The sequence below is a fragment of the Thunnus albacares genome, chromosome 14, assembly GCF_914725855.1.
Source record: "Thunnus albacares chromosome 14, fThuAlb1.1, whole genome shotgun sequence".
NCBI lineage: Eukaryota > Metazoa > Chordata > Actinopteri > Scombriformes > Scombridae > Thunnus > Thunnus albacares.
In genome coordinates this window covers 29,381,375-29,407,572 of record NC_058119.1, presented here as the reverse complement: position 1 = coordinate 29,407,572, position 26,198 = coordinate 29,381,375, and the positions used below count along the sequence as shown (strand labels likewise).

At 40.8% G+C, this 26,198-nt stretch overlaps 1 protein-coding gene across 1 annotated transcript; it reads left to right on the top strand.

Moving 5' to 3' along the window:
* Positions 1 to 13,660: 13,660 nt before the first annotated feature.
* LOC122996666 (acylphosphatase-2-like) lies at positions 13,661 to 23,822 on the top strand. The gene is made up of 4 exons (XM_044372267.1): positions 13,661 to 13,869; positions 14,259 to 14,275; positions 16,668 to 16,777; positions 23,392 to 23,822. The coding sequence occupies exons 1-4, from the start codon at positions 13,800 to 13,802 to the stop codon at positions 23,504 to 23,506; spliced, it is 312 nt and encodes a 103-aa protein (XP_044228202.1). The 5' UTR covers positions 13,661 to 13,799; the 3' UTR covers positions 23,507 to 23,822.
* Positions 23,823 to 26,198: the final 2,376 nt, after the last annotated feature.

Below are 26,198 nucleotides of genomic sequence, written 5' to 3'. Positions count from 1 at the left end.
TCTGTGACACTAACTCAAGATTATTAACATGATAAACATTACACCCGCTAACCACCATCATGCTAGAATTGTCAGTGTAAGCTTAGCATGCTCTCGTTAGCCTCAAAAAGCCGCTAGCTTAGCTGTAGATTCTTAGGCCGTGTTCAGACAATGCACACGGGGCTGCGTTGGTCGGGGCGTGTTGGTACTGGTGACACAATGAAATTTGATCCAGGAAGTTTAGTTGGAGCTACAGATTAATGCGTTTAAAGGCTTATCAGACGCCAAAGCACCACAAAGCAGTTTGTAATACTCACAGACAGGATTTTACAGCTCTGGAAAGTTATCATGGCGGCAACTGTTTCATCTTTCCTCACGACAATCGCAAGCTAAACAGCAGAAACACGGCGTTCACTTTACAAAGTATGTGACTGGCCAAAGCAGCGCCTCGGTGGATAACATTGAGCTGCTGCCATGAAAGTGAATGAAGGTCGTCTGTGTGAATCTGGAAGATGTTCAGTCTTAAAACACTAGTCTGAAATGAATTATGACGCAGTCTTTGTTAAAAAAAATAACATGAACGTAACTTCTGTCCGACCTCCACAGTCTGGATGTGAAAGTGCTGTTTGGAGTCATTTAAACCGGCAGGAATTACTTTCAATCATCAAACTCATGATTCCTGTCATTGTAATCAGGAGAAATGCATAAGTGCATAACAATCTGAAACACATGATACTGTGAAAGTGGGATTTTGCTTTGTATAGGATCCTTTGTCGACATGCTGAGCAGAATTCAATCGAGGATTTAGTGGAAATTTATGAAAGTAAAATTGATTTCATGCAGCAGAAGCTTGTGGATTTTACTTTCTGAAAGCTTCAGTTAGTTGTTGGAGCAGCTGCTAACAGAACAGTCTAGATATATATAAGTTTTTTTAGATTATAACCTTCATTTTAATGGCATTTGAGAACTATATGTTCAACTGGTTCTACTGGAGCACCTAAAAAGTGAAATCCTTTACATACGTTACAGTGTTAAACTACTTACGCCCCTACAGCTATAACAGACAGTATTTTCTATCTGCTGTACATAACGTGGGTCAGTAGATGTGCTATTCATGTCACACCCACAACAGAATCGACACACCCGGCTCAGATTTACCGGAGTGAAACCAGTCAGTCGGATGGATCAGAGGTAAGATCATCAGTTTCCAGTCAGAGACGAACATAAACACAACCAGCTGCTCCCAGACCTCCAACATGGCCGCCGCAGAGCCAGTTACATCACTAAATGTGCAGACTGTAACATCAGAGACCCATGTGGCTAAACAGAGTGTAATATAGGGTAAAGGATGACGAGTATGAACTCGATAACCGTAATGTATCTAATATACGTGCTGTAGCCTGGATGCATCTGAGACTGTACGCTGCTGCTGTCACATCGAATCAGAGAGTCTTCACTGCTTATTGTTTCACTTACTGAGTGTGTGTGTCTGTCTGTTATCTCATGGAGCTGTGTGTGTGTGTGTGTGTGTGTGTGTGTGTGTGTGTTGGATGACATTACTAAAAAGAGTCGACATGTTACACAGCAGTGGAGGCTTTAAACCCTCCAGCATCACACAAACACACACACGCGCACACACACACACACACACACTCAGCCTCTCAGCTTGGCTCTGTGCCCGTATGCATGACAAGACCTCTGGGACCCCCTAAACACACACACACACACACACACACACATATATATACATACACACACACAAAACGCCCCCCCCCCCCCACCCACCCAAACTCGGCAGCCCGGCGACTAATCTAATAGCGCCCAACATCTTCATCTGACGTGTGTGTGTGTGTGTGTGTGTGTGTGTGTGTGTGTGTGTGTGGCTGCGGCAGAAAGAACACTGCGACCTAAAAACCCAGCTCACTGAGAGCGACTGCACGCCGAACAGAAGGCTCATCCAAGTGTAAACACGCACACACACACAGTGAAGCATATAGGGACGAGTGTGAACACACACACACAGACCACGTGTACACACACACACACACAGCAGATGCAGACATGTTAACACACAAATTGACACACTTGAATAGAATAATAGAGACACTTCTGACACACAGTTTACCGTATGTGTGCAAACAAAGTCCTCCACCTTTGCGCTGACTGATATTACAGGTGAGGAAACACAAATGTCTGTGAACTACTCTGGACTTTAAACTGTGTTGTCATGTAGTGCTGCAACGATTGGTTGAATAGCTGACTGAAAGAAAATGAATCACCTACTATTCTGATAATCCATTTATCGTTTTGAGTCACTTTTTGAACTCCAACTGAAAGGAAACTGCCTTTTTTTGTCTCCTACAGCAACATATCTGCTCTGTAAATCACTTGTCGTGTGTTCTGCAAAAGGGAGACATTTATATTTTAGCTGGAGTCCTTATTTCCATACAGCAGAAAATGATAACATATCGCTCTAACACAGTCAGAGCAGACGGTCACACTGAGCCTGATTGCATCCTGCTACACAACACAAGACTCTGAACAACTCACATTAGCTTTCCTGCTAAAGTCTCCTTCTTATCTAACTTACAAACATGAACACACGTCTTGTCCTGCAGCTTAGCTTGTTGAACGAGCCAACAAACAAACATTCACCAGGGAAGAATGTACCGCTAACGTCAGTTGGCAGCCAGATAGCTAACTGGCTGCTCAGTGGCAGCACATTATACAGCATGTAAACATACCTCAACACGCTGTCTGTACATGACTTGTAGCTACAGCAGTTTGTTTACATTGTCTCTGTTGTCAGTGTTACACCGGTAGCCTGCCAGCTGCTGTCAATCAAACACAGACACCAACACACTCACTCCCCCAGCTGCTGTCGATCAAACACAGACACCGACACGCTCCCTCCCCCAGCTGCTGTCAATCAAACACAGACACCGACACGCTCCCTCCCCCAGCTGCTGTCAATCAAACACAGACACCGACACGCTCCCTCCCCCAGCTGCTGTCAATCAAACACAGACACCGACACACTCCCTCTCTCAGCTGCTGTCAATCAAACACAGACACCGACACACTCCCTCTCTCAGCTGCTGTCAATCAAACACAGACACCGACACACTCACTCCCCCAGCTGCTGTCAATCAAACACAGACACCGACACACTCCCTCTTCCAGCTGCTGTCAATCAAACACAGACACCGACACACTCCCTCCCCCAGCTGCTGTCAACACCTAACCAAAAATTTTTATTCAACGATGCAGAATTTTTATTGTTTGTACTATAGACTGTATATAGAGATGGAGGACATGACAACTCCCCAAAAATGAAGCTAAAATATCTTGATCGCCCCCTAGTGGCTGGCTGCAGTATAGGTCATAAGTCCCGCCCCCTCCGTGTTAGCTGATAGGACGTCGGCCAAACTAAAATATCAAAGTATACGTCAAATACATTTTGCCCAACGATGGTTTCTATCATTTTAAATATCTCTTATCGCGCTGATGTTTGTTCAAGTGCTCATTTTTCTGATACGTTTGTTTTTAATTAGTTATTTGATGATATAAAAAGGGGACGTGACATCATGATTGACAGCTGTGACAACTGCTCTCCAACCTTCCCAAGCAAGATGGCAGCTCCTGAAAACGAGATATATCGGCTTCACTTTTGCACAGCGGCAGGAAGTGGAGATGTCGTCCATCTTTATATACAGTCTGTGGTTCATCAACATCTACCTTTACAGCTCTTTGTGATCATCCCTGAAGACTGATTTCACACACACACACACACACACACACACACACACACACACATACAGATCTAACAAAAAACTTCACCACACTCTTCTAAAAGGCCATGTTAACACTCTTGTGTTTCTTGTATACAGTATGTGTGTGTGTGTGTTTGGAGATATGTTCGGTATGTGTGTGGCTGTGTGGGGGAGGTGGTTGTGTGTGTGTTGTGGTTGTGTATAGTAAATATTTCTACAGGAGCGATCATCTTAGCTTCATGTCAGCGTCCCCGGCTGTCAGCACAACACCGGCCCCTGGCAGAGAGAGACAGCGAGAGCAAGAAAAACCGCGGCCCCGTGCTTCCCGGCGGTGTGTGCTGTCCTAAAGACCAGCAGTGGAAACGAGACCGGAAAGATGGAGCTAATTTTAAAAAGTGAGCTGCGTGGGATGTCCTTCAATCAGCCATCTCATCCACTGATATCATGAATGTCATCAGAACAACAGAACAAATCAGCTTCCAAACACAAACAAACCATGTTTATCTGAGGTAATCTGATGAGAACTTAATCTTAAAGAGGCTATAATTGATATTTATATAACAATATATGATCTGTCAGTGTGTAATGTGTTGGTTGTGGCTTATAGTGATGAACCTACAGAGAATTATCAGAGACTCTGCAGCTCCTCTCGGCTTTACGGAGCTTTATAGTGAGTTTCAGCTCGTTGTTTATCTGTCCGGCTGCAACTTTACTGTTCTGGTTCACTCTCAGCGTCTCATAGCGTCGTTTTGGGCCGCAGCAGGCAGCTGTTTTCAGAGATAAATCTCTAAAAAGTCACTTTACACTACCTGCTCAGCACCAAACAGACACAGTTAGCTGTAGACTAGCTGGTGAACATAGTGGAGCATTTAGCAGATAAAGAGCCAGATATTTCCCTCAGGAGTTGGTAGAGAGTAAAAACAGAGCTAAAAGAGAGTGAATATTGGACTTACATTCACCAGGTGGACAGAAACACGACTCCACATGAATGATAATGTTGCTCCGTAACTGCTGGATGTGGAAATAAAGCAACTGTTTGCTAACAAGTTCAACATATCAACTTAAAAAAGTGATGAATATTATCTTCTCAGCTTGTTTCCACTGTCCACAAGGGGCCAAATTGTTTACCGGAGGTTAAAAAATAAATGTTTACTGCACCACCACATTACTGCTGAGTGGATTATGTCTGTGTGCATACTGTCACATTTACATAATACTAAACGTCACATGGAAATGGATAACATGCAACAACATGTTCTCTTTTCTCTGTGTTCTTGCAGGTGCATCAGATAAAAACTGAATAAATTAAATGTATTAACAGTGTTTTGATCTTCAGCTCTTCATCAGACAAACTGAATCTTTTTTTTTGGGTCCATTTCAGGATTTTAATCTTTACTCTTTAATTTCAAAATTTGTCATTTTAATATCCAATTTGTTTTATCAGCTTCCTTTTTAACATTTAAAAATGGTCTTATTGTCCTGAAAACTAAAATATAATAATAGTTTATTTCCCATTTTCCCTAAATTTAAACTCTTTAAATTAAGAGTGACACCTCTCTCATATATGAAGCTAAAGTCACCAGCTAGTTAGTTTAGTTTAACTCAAAGACTGAAAACAGTCAGGAGGAAACAGTTAGACTGCCTCAAGGCAGCATCTCTAACACTCACTAACACATCATTTATCGTTTGTTTAATCTGTTCAAAAACTGCAGCGTAAAAACAACGTTCTGTGTTTCTAATGGGGGGGGGGGGGTTAACATGTCAGACTATTATTTTGGCTGGGAGCTGTGACTTTCTGAAGTCCGACACATAACGCCGCCAGTAAAAAGGATGCGGAGCGACGGAGAGGGAAGTAAAATGTTAGAGAGTTCTGTACATCTATTTGTGTAACATTACATTATGTCTCTGTGTATTTTTCATGTTTCAGCTGTTCCTTTGATTTCAATCCCTGCTGACGATGTACAGGGCTGTATACTGGGATGCAGGTTGTGTGTGTGTGTGTGTGTGTGTGTGTGTGTTGAGGCGTGCTGTATGTACTTGATGTTCCGGTACGTTCTGACCTCCTGGCTCCTGTTGGGATTGGCGTCCTTCAGGATTCAGACTGACAAGCCGTTAACTGAAATCTGTCTTATTTTCTATGAATGTCTGAAGCTTTAACTGAGTCTGAACTGTTGTGCATACAAAACTGAATACTGTTTACTATATTTAGAACGCAGGTTCTTGCAGGTACTGCAGATCAGTCTGACTGTCACAGCAAAAATGTATCAGCGGGCGGTGATGTCGCTGTTTTTACAGGTAGTTTTATCAGTTTTAAAGGACGTTACATTAATGAACAGTATGGAGGCTGAGTGTGTGTGTGTGCTTTATAGCGTCACTTTTAATTTGAAATACAAACTTTCATTCGAATGCAGGGGAAAATTAAATATTCGAACTGTTCAAATTCAAATTTATTCTATAAACACAACAGACCATTTGAAGTAGTTTAACTTCTGATCCAGCAGAGGGCGCTCTTTAAATCAGCTTGACCATCGCAGCTCTTTGACCTGCCAGTAAACTAAGCTAATAAATAAAAATGGACACGGACAGTAGTGAGCAAAGACGCACTGATTGGATAATCATGACATCGAAGCATCTGAGCAGCGTGTGTGCGTCGAGGAACCTCTTGCTTTTCATTTCGGCGCCCATGTTAACAGACGCAGCCCAGCAGCAGCCTCGCGCCATCTAGAGATTCAAGGTCTCGCCTATTTTCTCCACGTGGTGCGTGCAAGGTAAGCAGAATAGAGCCGCCAGTGGCAGAAACGCCGCAGCAGACACGCTTCCTGTGTATGCGAGACGCAGCGGTTCAGCGACATACACACAAACACTGCGGAAGTTCAGGCATCCAGTGTGTCCCAGGCGTTCAGTATTTTGGGTTCTACATCGTAGACGGCAAAATTACAGCCTGGTCGCCAGAATAAAACGTTGGCATTGTACGTTTCACAGAAACGTTGAATATCTACGTTTCAACACGTGAAATATGTATCATCTCAACATTTCTAAAGTGACGTAGTTCACATGATCAGTATGAGTTGATCGTTCCTATATAGGAGGAGGAGGAGCAGGTGGATGGTTAGTAAGTTTCTTGGCAGAGAACACGGTTCGAGACCACCTCGAAACCGAAACCAGTGTCCGCTTCCTGTTTCAACCGACAAAAGCGGGTGTTTTTGGCGAGACGTCGGGACATTTGCAGCTGTTTTTCTAGCGAGAAAACCGTCTTTTTGTTAGTGAGACATCGGCCATTTTTATTTTATTTTTTATTTTTATTTGAACCCAAACCATGATCTTTCCCCCTAAACCTAACCAGACCTTAACCACAGCGTTGTCACATCATAAAACATCTTTATTCAACGGATAGAAATGTTAATATGATACGTAATTCATGTGTTGAAACGTATATATTCAACGTTTTCTTCAAGCGACCGGGTTGCAAAATTACCAACAAAGAAAAGCAACTTTGTAAAAAGCAGCTTCGGTACTCTACAACGACAACACATCTGAGGAATCAGCAGCTAGTTTACCTGTCAGGTGAGACAGCAGAGCGGAGCAGCATCAACTCTACAAACCTGCTACAGCTTTATGACACCAAGCAGAAAATATAAAGATTATACTGAACAGTAAGACTGTGCCCATATATGTGCTTACGACAGTCACAGCAAACTGTATCTCCGACACGTTACGGTATACGGGTTGCGTTTGAATTAATCTGAACAAATTACTTGTTAGTTTGAATCTGTTTGAACTTGACTTTTTCAAAAAGTGACAACAGTAACGTGTGCTACTGATGTTCCAGGCGACGACCAGTCAGACTCGACAGTTTGACTTCTGGAGCTGATTCAGCTGGCGACACACACACACACACACACACACACACACACACTCAGTCTCCCACTTCTGGAACTGGTCTTCAGGCAAAAGCCAAAAAGCTCCAGTTTAGTACACTGAGCCTGAGGTGGGAGTGAGACCAGTAACAGCTGAGTGTGTGTGTGTGTGCGTGTGTGTGTGTGTGTGTGTGTGTGTGTGTGTGTGTGTGTGTGCAGGTTATGCAGAAGTCAAGGTTAAAGCCATCAGCACAGAGCAGGAACAAATAATGACTCAGCTTAGTTAGAACATGACTCAGATCTGCTCATCGCATCATCAACATTTCAGCTGCTGTTTCTCTGAGTAAAGCCTGCACGTCTTTATTTTATCTCAACATTATCTCACTTTCTGTTTTATTAAAGCTGTTTTCATTCAGTTTTTGTTGTTGTTTTGGCCACCAGGGGGCAGAAAACAAGCTGACAGAGCATGATCACCACATTCAGCTGTTTGTAGTCTAATATTCTCTCCCCTTTTAGCTCTAGTTTGGTCTCCACCACCTCCTGAGAAATATTATAATTTATCTTATTTATTATTTCTTTAACAATTATTTCAAAATGCAGCCGCCAGGATTTTAACAGATGGTTGTGGCCCCCCGGCTACGTTTCAGACCCTTTAACTCCATACGTGCCGGACAGACTGAACCACTGACTGCGACGTCTCTGTCTCTTCTGTTTATCAGTCTAGACTGTTGAACAGCCAGGAGAGCTCTGTGAACCCTCAGAGAACAGACGGCACGTATGGAGTTAAAGGGTCTGAAACGTAGCCGGAGGGCCAGAACCATCTGGGCTTTAATGTAATAAACATTTTAAAATGAATCCTAAAATTGACAGTGTAAAGATGCTTGAAAGGCTGTGATGTGCTCTTGTTTTCTGGCGCCTGTTAAAATCCTGGCGGCTGCATTTTGAAATAATTGTTTTAAAAAAAAAGGTTCAATATAAACTATAATATTTCTCAGGAGTTGGTGGAGACCAAACTAGAGCTAAAAGGGGAGAGAATATTAGGCTGCAAACAGCTGAATGTGGTGATCATGATCTGTCAGCTTGTTTTCTGCCCCCTGGTGGCCAAAACAACAACAACAACAAAAACCGAATGATTGCAGCTTTAATAAAAACAGAAACTGAGATAATGTTGAGATAAAATAAAGACGTGCAGGCTTTACTCAGAGAAACAGCAGCTGAAATGTTGATGATGCGATGAGCAGATCTGAGTCATGTTCTAACTAAGCTGAGTCATTATTTGTTCCTGCTCATCTTTTAAATCACATTTTTTGCTGACTGTGTTCTTTTATCCATGTATTAAACTTGTGTTTTTGTTCGGTTGTGATTTTCAGTTGTGTCTCTATTTTGTTCGATGGTTTATTTTGTTTTTATTCTCTTTATTAACCCTGTTTTAGAAACTTGTTCTATACATTAATATTATTTCTATGAACGCTCTGATTTCTTCGCACGGTTCCCAAAAGCAGAACTTCACAAACACGCCGTTAAGAGCTTCTTAACGTCGGCTCTCTGTGGTGATGAAGATGATGATGATCGCTTTAAAGTAACTTTGCATGTTTAACTGTGTGTAAGTTCTGCTACTTTACATTAAAATACACAGATCACAAAGTGTTGTAAATGACACAAAGAAATGTTTTCTACTTGGAATTGTTGAAGCTTCATGTGCAGTAAACAACTAACTACAGTCTTTATGATTCATGTTCCTGTGTGGAAGCTGGTTGATTTTGCTGCTGATCGATGCGTTACTGTATTATAGAAACATATGCATGCAGCAAACAATGTAAACACCATATATATATAAAAATAGAAAAGATATGAGACCTTAAAATATCAAAGCAAAGTAGCCAGAAGAGACGAACATGAATATTATGAAAGAGAGAGAATAAAACAGTTTAGTTTTGTTTTCTTATATTTTAATTTACAGGTTATGATTCATCTTATATCAAACGTCACTTAAAGACCATCAGTGCTCAGGATAAAAGTTTAAACTTAAAATAAACAAAACTTGAGGAAAAAACGATCTCAACCTCCTACGAATGGGGAGAAAGATCATTTCTATGAGCGTCTTTAGTTACGATGCTTTTAGGAAACATTTCTTCAGCTTAAGAAGGTTTCTTAAATGGATTTCTCCATCATGTTATCAGCCTTCTGGGAAACACAGCTGCTAGATATTTATAACTTTCCTCACCAGCCAGTTTCTAACTAACTTCTGCAGAAACACAAACCAGGAAGTAATAACAATAGAGAATAATTACTCTCAAAAGAGTCAAGATAGTTTCCCGACCGTTTGAAAAGGTTGCTAATCAGTATTTTAAAAGACAGTTGGGCTGGTATAATAGATAACAATCACATGACAAACATGAACCAACAGGTTTCAGTTCCTGGTAACAGTTAGTTCACCATCATCACGCTTGTTTTCTTTTCTTGCTGTTTGCACAAGGATTCACTTCAGCTGTGAGACATTCGGGTGTCACCGTGTTTACGGGACAGGTGATACGTTCAGGTCTGAGTGCAGAAGGACACGGTGTTGCAGCAGAAATGTGAGCAGCGTGTTGGATTTAAAGCCTCTTTAACTCCTGGTGTTTCTTTTCACACTAGATTAGGGCACTGTCATATTACTGAGTGTGTGTGTGTGTGTGTGTGTTTTCTCATGTTCTGAATATGTACATGTGTGTGTGTGTGTTGGGGGGGGACGTTATAGTCTGTGTATGTTTGTCCTAATTGTTGTATGTGCTCAGCGTGTGTGTGGAGATTATAGTGTGTGTTACTGTGGCATTAAACGGCTTAAAGAGGAACGTGATGGTCTGATCGCCGAGTTCTTTCCTAGATGGTCTCCGCACACACACACACACACACACACACACACACACACACAAATGAAGAGATTCGACTTCATATCCTCACATATTTACACACATGAACACGATAACAATGTCTGTGTATGTACTTAGATACTTGTGAGGACCCTCGCTGACAAAATACACTCTGTAACCATCTCTAAGCATGAGAAAGAGTTCCCACCTTAAGAAAATGTCCCCAGTTTGCAAACATTTCCCCACTTTTCTAATTCTACCCACTTAACAAGAATGTCTTCAGTTCCCATAAATGTCCTCACTGTGACAGAGCACACACACACTGGTCCTTTCTGCAGTGTGTGAATTATTTTAAAATGTAATTACATCTTTTAAATAATGATAATAATCTTTTTTTATATTTTGTGTTGCATCAGTGTTTGTGTAGTTTTCCTGAGAGGACAGATACATGTTGTAGTTTCATGGTAACACTGTGGTAGACAGCGTCAGGTGTAATGTGTTACTGTGTGTGTGTGTGTGTGTATGTGTGTGTGTTTTAGTGTCAGGTTTGTATCTCCAGTGACATCAGAGCTAAAGAGCCCCCCCGCTGGTTTCAGTGAGGTCTGACTGACATCTAGTGGACGGTTTCAGTACTGAACACATTTCTAACTTTTAACTGGTTCATTCAAAAACATTCAAACACAAGAATAACAACAAATACAGACAACGGCAAAATATATAAAAACAGAGGCCACCAGTTAAAAGGTTTATTTTGTTCCTTTATGTAACATCTGCCTCTTGCATGTTACATTTAATACATTAGTTGAGCTTTAAATGGTCACTATGTCTAATAGCAAAATCTTTTAATATAGAATATAATTTTGTCAGTAATTTTACCTTTATTTAATAGTTGTAAAGTGTAGATATTTGTGTTATTTCCATTATTTTATGCTGTTATCTTATATTTAATATTTGGCTACATAGTATCCACGGTAACGATGCAGCTATAAAGCTCATCACCATGGAAACAAGTGTGTGACTGTTAAATGGAAACCTGTAAATATTAATGTATAGCTGACCTGAGACTTTATTACTAATTATAATTATATTGACATTCAGAGTGATTATCTATGTGAACTGATTCATCTATATCAATAATCTGTAATATAATGAGTTTTTGATCAAGTTTAGACCGTCGGCCCTGTAACTTGTTATTTAACGGTTATTAAGCTTCATCACAGAAATCATTTATTAATATTGTAAGTTTCTTTAGATTATGATTTTATTTATGTTAAATAGTTTTACTGAGACCGGGCTTGTATCCCCCAGATCCCGACATCATTGAATCGACATCGGAGCTGTCTGGGTGTCTTTGCCGTCAGTCCACCATCATCATCATCATCACAACATAACGCAGAGACTGTAGGCTGTCACTATTATCAGCAATATAAAAGAAACTTAACAAGGGGCCTTATTATAAACTGTGTGACTAATATAGTCCCCTGTTACATTTATTTAAATAACTGAACATTAAATACTATTAATATAATACAGACAGCAGCAAAATATATAAAACAGGGTTGGAAGCCACCAGTTATTTTGTTCCTTTACAGACTTTCTAAATCCTTAAATTACTAAACATTAAATACAATACAGTTGTCCATACAGTAAGAGTTTAGTCCAGTGAGATTTAAAACAAATTTCAGGGTTGTTTTTTTTTACAGCCTAATTATTTTCATAATTAACAGCCAACTTTGCTGACAAGTCAAGTCACGTTTATATAATCTAATATAACCAATCACAGATTTGCCCGAAAGGCTTTAGAATCTGTGTAACATTTGACACCGTCTATCCTTAGATTCTCAATTTGGATAAAATAAGAACTCCTCAAAAAATCCCTCTTAAAGTTGTAGTGTCACATCACACCTTACAATGTAAACCAATGGGGAGGCAATCTATGGGCATGAACTTTGTGTCAAACAGAGGCTTCTGATGTCTAAACTATAAGTCTGACCACTTTCAAACCTGTATCAATGGATTCTCAACGAAATAACGAAATTTCCTACTAAAATATGATTTTTAATGTCAGATTTGGCCAAAGTCATGCGATTTATGAGGAGATTTCACAAGAAGCGTACTCTAAAATCCTCCTCTCCAACTGCTCCTGGTGATGTCACTCCCTCAGTGCTGTGAAACATTCCGCAATACACACTCATTATAAAATCACAGGAGGAGCAAGAAAAGACTTTAAAACTCACACTCTAATATCTCAAAAACAATAAAAGATAGAAAAAACATGTAAATTCAAGATTTGTAGGTCAAAGTCTCGTGACTCATTTAAAGTTCAAATGAAGTTTGTATCTAAAACTATGTGGAAGCAGTAAATGTTCAAAAAGGTGTGGGTTCACTCACACTCTCCATTCAAATATATGAGTATTTTTCTGTGTCTCTACACACCTGACAGTACACATGTCAATCAAACTTTCAAAATAAAAGCACACCACACTTGTGAGAAATATCCCTCATTATTAAAAAGCAATATGATCAGATACCGAGAAAGTTTGTTGTTTTAGTTTGGGTTGGAGATCACTGGTGGTCTAGTTTTCGGGTTTGGTTTTGATTAGGTTGAGTACACTTTTCTTTTAATAAGTAGGGGAATGAGCTGGGTGCGACGGCCCAGTAAAGGCGTGGCTGGCCCAGTAACTTCCTGTCTTTTGTTCTTTTTGGCTGGGATCTCCATCTCCTTTGTTGTTAAATTAGAGGTTTTGGCGTCCTTGTTATGTTTTGGTCTCCAGGCCGCAACAACCACACTAAACGTTTCTTTCTGTGCCACTTTTGGTTGGAGAGAGTTTAACTGAAATAACTTATAATTTATATTTCAAGCATCTGTTGGCGTCTATGTTTCAACAATCTATTATTGCAGCATGTTTGCAGCAAGTATTTAGTTCACTCATGTTGATAAAATTAAAGCAGCAGCAGCTTGACGAGGTTCTGAGACGACTGTTTTCAACACGTCTAATTTAAACCAACCTCCCACCTGTGCTCCGTGTGCAGGTGGGAGATTTAACAAATTATAAAATGAACTAATAAAAGACAGATAAATAAAGTAAATGAATAAATAGCAGCACAGTGTTTGTAGTTTTAATGGACTACAAAGACCATCAGCACAGGAGGGGACATCCTCTCTAAGTAGTGGTGACATTTTCCTTTAAAAAAAAAAAAAAAAAAAAAGCTGGAGGAAGACGTGACCATGTTGGTGCAGAGCAGTGAAAGAGAGGCAGATACACACAGAGAGCGTTCACTCGTTCTTCACCCTCCTCTTCCTCTGTTAAAGGGACAGTTTTTTGTTTTTCTCTCTCAGGATGTCTGCAGGTGAATCAGCAGGAAGCAAACTGCAGTCGGTGGACTTTGAGATCTTCGGTCATGTTCAGGGTTTGTATGTTTTCACTTCCCTCCCTCTTCTTCTTCCTCTTCTTCTTCTTCTTCTTCTTCTCCTGTTTTCTGCTCCACTCTGTGAGCCGAGGCTGTAAAACGATCCGCCGCTGCTTAATTTAGGAATGAGCACACGAGGATGTCATTTCACTTTCACTTCCTGCAGCCTCATGAGAGACACATTGACCAGAAGATCCAGTCAGCTGTTTGTTTTAATCAGTGGAAATACGCAACTAAAACATTTATTTTATAAAATTACACATGAACAGCTTAAAGACTTTTATAAACAAGCTGTTATAATGAATCTTTGCTGTTCTCTGATTACATATTTTAAATAATGCTCTCTCTCTCTCTCTCTCTCTCTCTCTCTCTGTTTTAAATCTGGACAGGAGTCTGTTTCAGAATGGTGAGTTTCTTTGTGCCAAATCTAAATTCCTGTTCACTAACACCCTTTTTCCACTGGAGGAACTTATTTCTGGGCCTAAAGGAGCCAGTCTACTCTGTCAAAAACTGCTTGTCAGATGATTGAATAGCTACAGAAACCCTCCTCCCCCCACAAGGGATGTGCTGGTATCAAATTTGCATGGTATGATGGGTGAAAATATCACGGTAAACAGTTTATTATCACGATAATAATCAGTGCTTCCTGAAATCCTGCTATCAGTGCTAAAATATGGTAGGATTTTATTTACTAAACAGTGGTCTGTATGTTGCAGCTTTGTTGGACTTTACATAATAAATAACATCAAAAACAGTTTAAACTCTGTAAACAAAAGCAGGTTGTTCCAACTTTAAGACAAGAAATCACTTTAACTGCAGCTCAGTGTCTCTTAGATTCTGCACAGACTGATGAAACCGTTAAAATTCATTTTTAAAAAGGCAGAGAAACTAGTAAACAGATACAGATCATAACAGTCATCCTGGGTTCTTATAGGCCGTGAACACTGACTGCTCCTCTACACACCTTCTCCACATCACTACTAACAAACACCAGCAGCTCTAAATCAGCCGCACTTCAGTGGGTTGATGGTTAATGTTAATATAGAAAGTCCTGTCTACAGTAGAGTCAGACAGACAGGAAGTTCTGTGGTTATTCTGCCTCTGTGCGACCAGAAAGCTCCGTCCTTGTGACTAAATAAAATCGAGTCTCTACCAAGTAACCCGACCCTAAAGGGACTAGTATCCTCCATCAGAACCTCCTCTCGTCACCTTTTCAACGTTGGATTAGCAGGAGCTGCGTCCAACAATGTCTGTAACTCTCCGACTCCTCTGATGTGATATTTCTGTTCTCTTCACATCGTAATTGGTCAACGTTGAGACGAGAAAGCAGCCGAGGTTTGAACTTCTTTCTCAGCTCTCTCTTTCGTTCTTTAAACAACTATTTCTGTCACTTTTAATGTGAACAACTGAGTGCAACATTATGACTGTCTTCCAGGAAAGACTGTCTGAAAATTTATATATATTACCCCCCATATTTAAAAGATTTCACATCCCCCCTCTCTCTACGATGGCCGACTTTTCACTCCACCTTTCAGTGCAGCCATTTGAAGAAACGTACTTGTTATCAAGCATGACCCGATCATAACTGATGCCATTCCCCACCGGTCCAGCAGCCGTCACTACAGAGTTTTTCCACCTCAGTTATCACAGCCTGGTCGCCAGAATAAAACGTTGGCATTGTACGTTTCTCCAAACCACAGAAACGTTGAATATCTACATTTCAACACGTGAAATACGTAGCATATTAACATTTCAACAAAACGTATCATCTCAACATTTCTAAAGTGACGTAGTTCACATGTAATCTATATGAGTTGATCTTTCCTATATAGAAGGAGGAGGGTCAGGTGGATGGTTAGTAAGTTTGTTGACAGCAAGTTGGAAAACAGCAGAGAGTACGGTTCGAGACCACCTTGAACTGAAACCAATGTCTGCAACCGACAAAAGCGGATGTTTTTAGTGAGACGTCAGGACATTTGCAGCCAGTTTTCTGGCGAGAAAACCGGCTTTTTTCAGTGAGACATTGGCCGTTTTTATTTTATTTTTTATTTTTATTTTAACCCAAACCATGATCTTTGTGCTTAAACCTAACCAGACCTTAACCACAGCGTTGTCACACCATAAAACATCATTATTCAACGGGTAGAAATGTTAATATGCTACGTTCGTAGAAATGTTGATATGATACATATTTCACGTGTTGAAACGTAGATATTCAACGTTTCTGTGGTTTGCAGAAACGTTCAATGCCTCTGGCGACTGGGTTGGCGATCACCTGACCATCCACCTGATCCCTACAGCTCAGAACTTTAGGTATCTCCCCGCTCTAACACACTTAATTCTAATTATTAACTCGTTTTCAAGCTTAACAAGTTAATACGTATTGAATTTAGATACCTAAAACATGCAGGGCAGTAGCTCTCCACGTGCAGGATTGGTGACCACTGGCTTAGAATATACAGCATACAGCCGCAGTCTTCTTAGTCATGTTAGTCTGTTTAGTCTGCATGTGTCTGTGTGTCTTCTGGGTTCACACTCTGCGCTCAGCCGTCACAGAGTCAGTCCACAACAACTCTAAGAGACAGTTTGTCTCACCTCAACAGGCTGTAGAGGATTTTTTTAATGCTTTGAGTCTGTTCATGTCAAATCTGGAACATGAGATAACATAAAAAGACTCAAAGTTATCCAGATAACTCAGTAACTCTCTACATATCCCATCCAGTTGTTGCTGTGTACTTTACTGTACTAGTCTTTGTGATATTAACCCCTTCCCCTCCTCCCCCCCTCCCTCCCTCCAGTACACAGAGAAGGAGGGTCTGCGACTCGGTCTGGTCGGCTGGGTGAAGAACACCTACAGTGGGACGGTGGTGGGACAGGTCCAGGGTCCTGCTGACATGGTGGAGGAGATGTGAGTACACACTGTTACACTGTGACACAACAGACTAGCGTATTTATTTTATATTTTACTATCTTTGTCTATTCTGTACACACATGTGTTTTCTGTCTGTAAGTCCTGGGAGAGAGATCCCTCCTCTGTTACTCTTCCTGAGCTTTCTTCCATTGTTTGAATCAAGGGTGTAAGAATGGAGGTTTTTGTATACTGCACACATTACATTCACCACTGATGGTGATGTGGTGTTACTGTTTTCCAGCCACTAGATGGCGGTCTTTACCTTCACAGCCCAAGAGCTGCAGTCTGAGCAGGTTTTCTGACACCTCTTTACTTCTAAGTTGAACTATTAAAATGTGTTGTAAAATACACAAAAAATACAAACTAAACTAATATACTAAATACATTAATACCAACAAAATGACCCAAACACATTTGTTCACAACAGATGAGAAAGAAAAACGTGAAAAAGCAAGAAGAAGTTACAAAAATCAAAATTTAAACACATGATTCTGAATTTAAAAAAAAATGTATTAGTGGTTTGGTGGAAAACACATAAAACTGCTCATGACACCAATCACAGGTCCACCTACACACTTAAAGGTGCAGTGTGTAGAATTTAGTGGCATCTAGAGGAACGGACTCGGCAGAGATGGAATATAAGGAAGGAGGAAGCGAGTCTTCTTCCACAGAGCCACAGCTGCACCGCCATGTTTCTACAGTAGCCCAGAACGAACAAACCAAACACTGACTCTGGAGAGAGCCTTTCGAATTTATGGAAAGTTTCTCAGCTGGCTAGACATCATTTGTAGAACAGAAATGTATTTTCTGGAGCGCCACGCTAGCTGAACGGTTACTGTACATGTGACATATTTATTACCTCTGTAGTCCAGTAAGGAACCTTTTTTGCATCTCTTTCTCTCTCTCCTCTTGTTTCCTGTTGGCCTCTGAGCCAATAACTGTCCTCTAAAAGCAGAAAGTGCCAAAAAAATGTTTTCCTTTGTTGATCATTGAGGAGTCCAGATGTACTAAATGACTCCTTGACTAATGACTTCAGTGGTAAATGACGCCTCCTGCATTAAATTTCTTATAAAACAGGAAGTTTAAGTCATACTGTTGGTGTAACTTAAAACTAAATCTTTATGTTTCTGGGTTATTAAATCATGTGTTCTGGCACTTTATTATAATATCTAAACATCCTCTTCCTCTCAGTCCAAATACTTGAGAGAAAAGAGCTTTTTTTTCTTTATGACCTGATTACATTTGAGATTCATCTGATAGTTACATAAATTCTGCTCCTCATTGTCCTCTTTCTGTCTCGTCCTCCCGGACTGATGGTAATAACCGATAATCAATCATGAAACTTGAAGACGGAGCTCAGTTTGTTTTCTCAATCTTTCTGTCTGTCGGGAGTGATGTCACCGGGGTGTGGATGTCTCATTTAGATGACATCACCGCCGCCGCCGCCTTCAGGGATCTGCTGCTCTCTTACCACACACAAACACACACACACTCACACACACACACACACACAAACACACTTGACCCATGTAAAAAAGAAAGTCACATAATTCTTGTGTGTTTGTTTTTACTCTTTGCAGCGCCAGGCGGGTGGAGTTAACAGAAACAAAAGAAGCGTAAAAACTTTTTTATTACAGAAAATGGAAAGAGGAGAGATCTGATATTTAAGAAAATGTACATTTAATTAAATCTGCATGTCACAACTTTTATTTAAAGGCCTCGTCAGACATAGAAAACCTGAAATGTGCTGCCTTCATCTATCTGTTAATGTAAATGTTGATAAAAAGGTATTTTCTGTCTTATCAGATCCAGTCTTGTGTTTGGACTTTGATCACATTTCGACTAAGAATTACAGGAAGAGAAAAAATGGTTTGATGTAAAAGTTGAAGGAACTAAAAGCAGATTTTGGCTCTTTGTTGTGGTTTGGTTAAATACCTAATATATCATGTTTAACCTGACTGTCACTGTTAGAAACTCACTTTCATTGAAAGGATTAAACATACACTTTCTACTATTTCCGTCCATTCTCTCAGGGATCTTTTTCCGCGCTCACTCTCACGTCCTTCCCGTTGACTCCACTTTCACCGCGACCTCACTTCCTGCCACGGCCTGGGAAACAGGAAGCAGCTGTTCCTCTGGGCAGAGAAAGAGGAGAAGAGGAGGGGAGGAAGGAGATAATGGATAGAGGAGAGGAGGAAACTCAGAGAGAGAGAGAGAGAGAGAGAGAGACCGAGGAGGTGGGAAGAAAGGAGAGGAAAATGAAAGAGAGGGAGGAGGTTAAAGGAAAGGATGCAAATGGAGAGAGAGAGAGAGATGATGGTGGGAGGTGAACAAGTGGGTGGTTTCTACTTTTTACTCTGAGAAAAATAAATCCTCAGAGAGCCGGAGCAGCTTAGAAATAAGAACAGACTGAAGAAGAAAAGAGAAATGTAAAAAAAAAGTCTCTTGTTGAGGTGTGAAAAACCACGAGGAAGGATAAAGGAGAGTAAATTAGAGGGAACGGAGAAAGGAGGAGATAAAAAGAGATGTTACTGGTGTCTGACATTCACATGAGCAGGATTAGATTAATCCAGGAACATGACTGAAAGACTGTATGTGTGTGTGTGTGTGTGTGTGTGTGTGCTTCTGGAGACTGACTTCATAGAGACACAAAAGCATTTAAAATGTGTTAAAAAAAGGCCTAAGATGACATATGTTTACTGAAAGAGAGAAGAGAAAAAGTTTTCTGATCTGTCGTTTTGTCTTCCAACACTGTTACAAATCACTGCTGGAAAATCTGATGTGACAACGCTATGGTTAAGGTTTGGTAAGCGTTAGGAAAATGTCATGGTTTGGGTTCAAATAAATACTTAGGGTTAGAGGAAGGTGGTGGTCATGTGGTCATATTTTTCTTCTTGTCGACATCAAATCTCATGTTTGGATCCAAACCAACAATGAACTGATCTTGTCTTGTGTCTGTATCTAAAGCCTGATATATCTTATTCCGCTGTTGTCGTCCAAAAACCTTTTAAAAACACATCATTGAGCCACATCGCTGCACTGGGTGACATGTTTCTTCATCATGAAGAGTTTGGTCACAATAGAAAAGGATCCAAAGAGTAAAAATAGTGAGAAGACAATAACCCGCCACATGTGCAGAAATGTGGTTTCATTTACAGACTTGTTGTACTACATATCACAACCTCTTGACTTGGTACTACACTGTATTTTTATTAGAAATAACCTGTTTGTTTCTGCTCATCTTACTGCTACGTGTTTCTTCTTTCATGTCATGTGATTGTGTTCCCAGATTTCAGATAATAACTCAAACAGATACTGATAGAAAATGATGAAACAAAAAAGGGGTTAAAGAATGTTTTATGGTGTTATGTCAGTGAAGGTCCTCACTAGTATAGAAGTACAAATGTGTGTTTGGGATCAGTGTTGTTGTTTTAGAGGAAAATGGCAGCAGATTACAAACCTACTAACATCCAGCTGCTGGAGACTTAACACTAAGCTGTGTGTGTGTGTGTGTGTGTGTGTGTGTGTGTGTGTACAGTAGAGTAGTAGGTCATGCAGCAGATCAGTGGACTGTAGATGGAGAAGTTTTTTTGCCAAAAAAGAGAAAGTAGGACAGCTCATCTCTCTTTCACAAGCTCTCCCTCTCTCTCTCTCTCTCTCTCCACCTCCTCCCCTGCTTTTCTGTTGCTCGCTCGCTCGCTCTTTCTGGCTGAGCTTCAGTACAGATACACGGACGTGACCCTGATCCTCTGCAATCTCCTCTAATCTACACACACACACACACACACACACACACACACCAACACAAGATCAGCATCATTACATAGTCACAAAAACACTCGGTCAGTCAGTCAGTAGTAAAACACACTATTTTCTGCTGCAGGACACAAAGTTTCTCAGGGTTAAATATAGCCGAAGGAATGTTTGCATTTTCCCATGATGCCCCTGGTCGTCCAGATGCTGGCTTGACCTCTGACTGGCTGGTTGTGTTTTTTTTTTGTTGTTGTTTTTGTCTACATTTTTGTCCCAAAAGCAGTGAGGCTTGAATGAGGCGGAGCACACGGACTTACTCGTTTCATCAACTTGTTGTGAATCAAAGCTCAACGTTTCAGTCTACACCTTCATCAAGGGGCCAAACAGGAATAAAACCACTTTTTAAACATCACACAAGGCATCCTATAGGATAGCTACATCATTCAGTAATTAAACCATCATCTGTGTCACCTGTATTGTTACATAATTTACAACAAACTGTATCAAAGCTAAATGATAACAGTTAAACTAAGTTTGTGAGTTTGTCCAGCTCTTCACTCAGTCCCTGTGGTGATCGTGTGTTTAATTTACGTATCCAAGCAATAGATCCAGATTCAGCAACATGTATTATCTCTCCAGAAAAGCTACTGTGTTATTTTGGGCTTCTGAGATGTGAGCTGACAGTTGTGAGGGAAACGTGGTGAAATCTTTTGTCGTCAATCCAAAGCAGAGCTCCTAAATCTGACTGTGAGACTCGTCCACCAACAACTTTTAGGACAATTTGAATAACAGTGAAAGTATCACATCACACACTCACTGCCTCGCTTACTGCTGGAATATTTATTGGTTTACAACGTTTCGTTACGTACGACCTTCATCAAGTCATTTAGAACCAAAGTCTTAGTGTGACTGCTGTTACAACCCACGTCTACAAACCAAGTCAATTTATGTAAAGAGCACATTTAAAAACAACAGATGTCGACCAAAGTGCTTTACAGAGAGATTAAATTTGTGGGATTATTTCATTGATGGTTACAATCAAACAAGAACACAGGATCAAAGTAACAACACAGACATAAATAAGATAAAAAAAACTACAACACATCATCTTTAGCTTTTAACTGAGTTTGTGGATTGAAGGGCAGTGATTGGTCAGCAGATCTGAGGGGTCTGGAGGTTGGAAAAGGGCATGAGTAGTTCAGAGAGGAAGCCTGGTGCTTTAAAAACAAATAAAAGAATCAATTCTGCACTTCTGGTAACCAGTGATAGAGGCCAGTACAGGGGAGATATGGTCTCTCTTCTTGGTACCAGTGAGGAGTCCAGCTGATACATTTTGAACCAGTTGTAGGCGAGATAAGACTGACCGACTGAGTCTTACATAGAGGGAATTGCAGTAGTTGAGGCGAGAGACAGTAAAAGCGTGAACTATAGTCTCCAAATCTTTAACGGACAGGAATGATTTTAACTTTGCAGGTGATCTAAGATGACAGATGACAGAGGCGCGAGGGCATTGAATGTGGTTGCAGAGTTGTCTGCAGGGCCGAGGATTAGGACTTCCAGGATTTTACATCCTCAGTGCAATTTAGGAGGGAGTTAACACTGCAGGGGTCACAAGGTCTCAGCGGAGGTACAGCTGGGTGTCGTCGGCGTAACAATGATAGGATTATATTTTCCCAAAAACAGACTGCAAAGGATATACAGGGAAAACAAAATAGAGCCTAATATGGAGCCTTATGGTACTCCAAAGGAGATGGAAGGGCCACTGAAGGGCCTGGAAACAGAGTACGCTGACCAGAACGACATTTTCTTATGATTCTATCAACATCGTAGCGCTACAATTCACCACACATTCATCTCACACGACTCAGTCGCCAGAGGAAATCGTTGGTATTGAACGTTTCTGCAAACCACAGAAACGTTGAATATATACGTTTCAACACGTGATTTACGTATCATATCGACATTTCTACAAACGTAGCATATTAACATTTCTGCCGTTTGAATAATGATGTTTTATGGTGTGACAACGCTGTGGTTAAGGTCTGGTTACGTTCAGGCACAAAGACCACTTGGTTAGGGTTAGGGGAAAGATCATGGTTTGGGTTAAAATACAAATAAAAAATAAAATAAAAACGGCCGAAGCCTCACTAAAAAAAAAGCCGGTTTTCTCACCAGAAAAACGGCTGCAAATGTCCTGACGTCTCGCTAAAAACACCCGCTTTTGTCGGTTAAAACGGGAAGTGGGCATTGGTTTCGGTTTCGAGGTGGTCTCGAACCGTGTTCTCTGCTGATTTCCAACTTGCTGCCAAGAAACTTACTAACCATCCACCTGCCCCTCCTCCTCCTATATGGGAAAAATCAACTCATATAGATCACATGTGAACTACGTCACTTTAGAAATGTTGAGATGATACATTTTGTAGAAATGTTGATATAATATGTACTGTAGAAATGTTAATATGCTACGTATTTCACGTGTCGATATTCAACATTTCTGTGGTTTGCAGAAACGTACAATGCCACCGTTTTATTCTGGCGACCAGGCTGTCTCACAATGTGACGTGTTGATATCATGCAGTCATGACACCAGATTATGACCAAGATTTTATTAGAGGCGGCACAATAAACGTACTCCATTATTGTCTCACAGTCTAAAGGCGTTTAGTTGGATATACAGGTATTCCTAAAACAGCTAATGATTATAACTTAAAGCTACATTATGTACGTTTCTTCTTATATTATTGAGTTGAAATAGTATTTATTAACGTGCAGCGGTGTTTTCCAGAACCTTGTGGTTTGAATATTGAACCTGCTGAATTTTCTTCTTGTGTCCGTGTCTTCTGTTCGCTCCTCCACAGGAAGGTGTGGCTGAGTAAAGAAGGAAGTCCGAGCAGCCGGATCACCAGAGCCTCCTTCACCAACCAGAGAACCATCGACAAGCTGGAGCTCTCCGGCTTCAAGACTCGCTTCTGACCAACTAATCAAACGTACCCTGACGAGATTCCCTTTCTGTGTGAGGGCAGCAACACTCACAGCTGCTTCTAGTGTTCAGAACTGTTAAATAGCTACCTGTAATGACTTACGAATGAAGACTGTTGAATGATATATTGGAGTTTCTTTGTTTGTAGAAAGACTCGGGTTTGAGTCCAGTCACTTTGTATAAGATAAGAGTGGAGTTTCCCTGTTGTTCTGTCAGATTTTTAAAAAGGAAAAAGCTTGATGTTATGTGTCAGTACATGTTTGTGCACAGAAATAATACACTAATAAAAATGGTGCAGTCTGTGTGTCACTGTGTTTGTGCTTTTTCTTCTTGTTCCTCCAGTCGGATGTCAGATGTCTCTTCTCTGTGCAGAATGATTCATCTGCTGAAGGAGGAAAGTCTCTCTGTGTTCACCTTAAATATCAGTTTAACACCTGGATGTATCTGCAGGGTTTGTTACATCACAACTACTTTTTAGCCAATCGTGGTCCAGTATGCAGCTTACGCAGGTGTGATGTGGAAACTTGAAGCCTCCAGAGTACAAACACTGAGAATAGACTTTACAGTGAAGAAGGTGACATCTTGTGTCCAGTGTGTTTTAATGAGGGAGAAGAAGGAGATGTAGTTTTAATTAAAAGGATTATATTTAGGTGTGACAACTCTTTCTGGAAAGACTCTTTGTCCTCTACCTGTTTCAGCTCACCTGGACTGACAGGCTTCTATATAAGCTGGAGGCAGTCGGCTCTCTCTCCTCTGGTTTCCACCATGTTTGGTTTCGGTTGTTTCATTTATCTCTTAGTTATGTACAACAAATCTGTTTTTAGTTACAACTCATGTGTTGTCTCCCCTGGTGGTTTGTGACAAAGGCAACTGGATTTTTGTGTGTGTGTGTGTGTGTGTGTGTGTGTGTGTGGAAAAACCATATTAGACACATTATATTTCATATATATCTAACAACATGACTGGAGAGGATCTTTAGGATGCATTACTATAAAAAGCTGCAAGAATACATAAACCATCAGTATGTTTATTCATTTGCTGTGTCACTGTCAGTCCTGTGAGGATTTTCTAGTTAATTTGTCATATTTTACTTGGTAACAAGAAGAGTTTGAGTCACTGAATTTCCCCCAAAGAATATCCTTGAAATTCCTTGAATTTCATGAGCAAGCTCGGATCGGAAAAATGAAGTGAGAAACAGAATTAAGGCTGCAACTAATGATTATTTTCACTATTGATTAATCTGATGATGTATAAAGTCAAAGGTGATGTCTTCAGATGTCTTGTTTTGTCTGACAAACAGTCCAAAACTTAAAGATATTCAATTAACAACAAAGATAAGCATGAAATCTTGGTTTTCAAATTAGTTCACAAGTAACTTTCTGTGTTCTGTAGCTGAAATCTGTCACCGTGTATCTGTCTGATGTCTACAAACACACTCCAGCAATGATTACATAACAGTACGTCACGTGACCTGATTACCTGCCATCTGATCCAATTAGATCACAATGAGAGAATCCCTGATCGGCTGCCACGGCAACGACAACAAAAGCCCTGACGCAGCAGGAACAGAGCGCCGGTTCACTGCAGCGTCTCAGAGTGTCTGTAAGTCTCACAGCAGGCTTCTCTTTCTTTGTCCTGTAACTTAAATGTCACAGGTTTGACCCCCAGGCTGTGCAAGGCTGTGCTGCAGATTTGATTGTAATGGTCCTTCAAGAGGTTTTAGGCATATCTTGAGATGTTCTAGTGGTTTCTGAGGAGGTTATTGAGGTCCTGTTGTCACTGAGGGGGTTCTAGGGTTCCTGTAGAGGGTTCTAGTGGTCATTGAGGAGGTGATAGGGGTCCTTTAGTCGATTCTGTGGATCCTGAGAAAGCTCTATTGGCCCTTTAAAAGGTTCTAGGGGTCCTTTCAGATGTTCTAGTGGCCATTTAGGAAGTTGTAGGGGTCCATTAGTCGATTCTGTGGATCCTGAGGAAGCTCTATGGGTCCTTTAAAAGGTTCTAGGGGGTCCTTTCAGATGTTCTAGTGGCCATTTAGGAAGTTGTAGGGGTCCATTAGTCGATTCTGTGGATCCTGAGGAAGCTCTATGGGTCCTTTAAAAGGTTCTAGGGGTCCTTTCAGATGTTCTAGTGGCCATTTAGGAAGTTGTAGGGGTCCATTAGTCGATTCTGTGGATCCTGAGGAAGCTCTATTGGCCCTTTAAGAGGTTCTAGGGGTCCTTTCAGATGTTCTAGTGGCCATTTAGGAAGTTGTAGGGGTCCATTAGTCTATTCTGTGGATCCTGAGGAAGCTCTATTGGCCCTTTAAAAGGTTCTAGGGGTCCTTTCAGATGTTCTAGTGGCCATTGAGGAAGTTGTAGGGGTCCATTAGTCGATTCTGTGGATCCTGAGGAAGCTCTGTTGGTCCTTTAAAAGGTTCTAGGGGTCCTTTCAGATGTTCTAGTGGCCATTTAGGAGGTTCTAGGGATCCTTTTGGATATTTTAGTGGCTGTTTAGGATGTTGTACAGGTCCTTTCATTTAGGATGTTCCAGAGGTCCTTTCTGATGTTCTAGTGGCCCATGTGGAGGTTTTGGGGCTGCTTTAAGTGCTTAAACACCAATAGACAGTTCTCTCCACCACCGTCATCAATACGTTCAATGAGAGATTATCTTCTGGAAGAACTGTGTTCATCCCTCCAGTTCCACACG

Excerpts from the sequence above, each read along its gene's own strand:
- LOC122996666 (XM_044372267.1), top strand. The coding sequence starts at position 13,800 with ATGTCTGCAGGTGAATCAGCAGGAAGCAAACTGCAGTCGGTGGACTTT. Across the intron at positions 16,778-23,391 it reads GCTGACATGGTGGAGGAGAT|GAAGGTGTGGCTGAGTAAAG; the intron begins GTGAGTACACAC and ends GCTCCTCCACAG.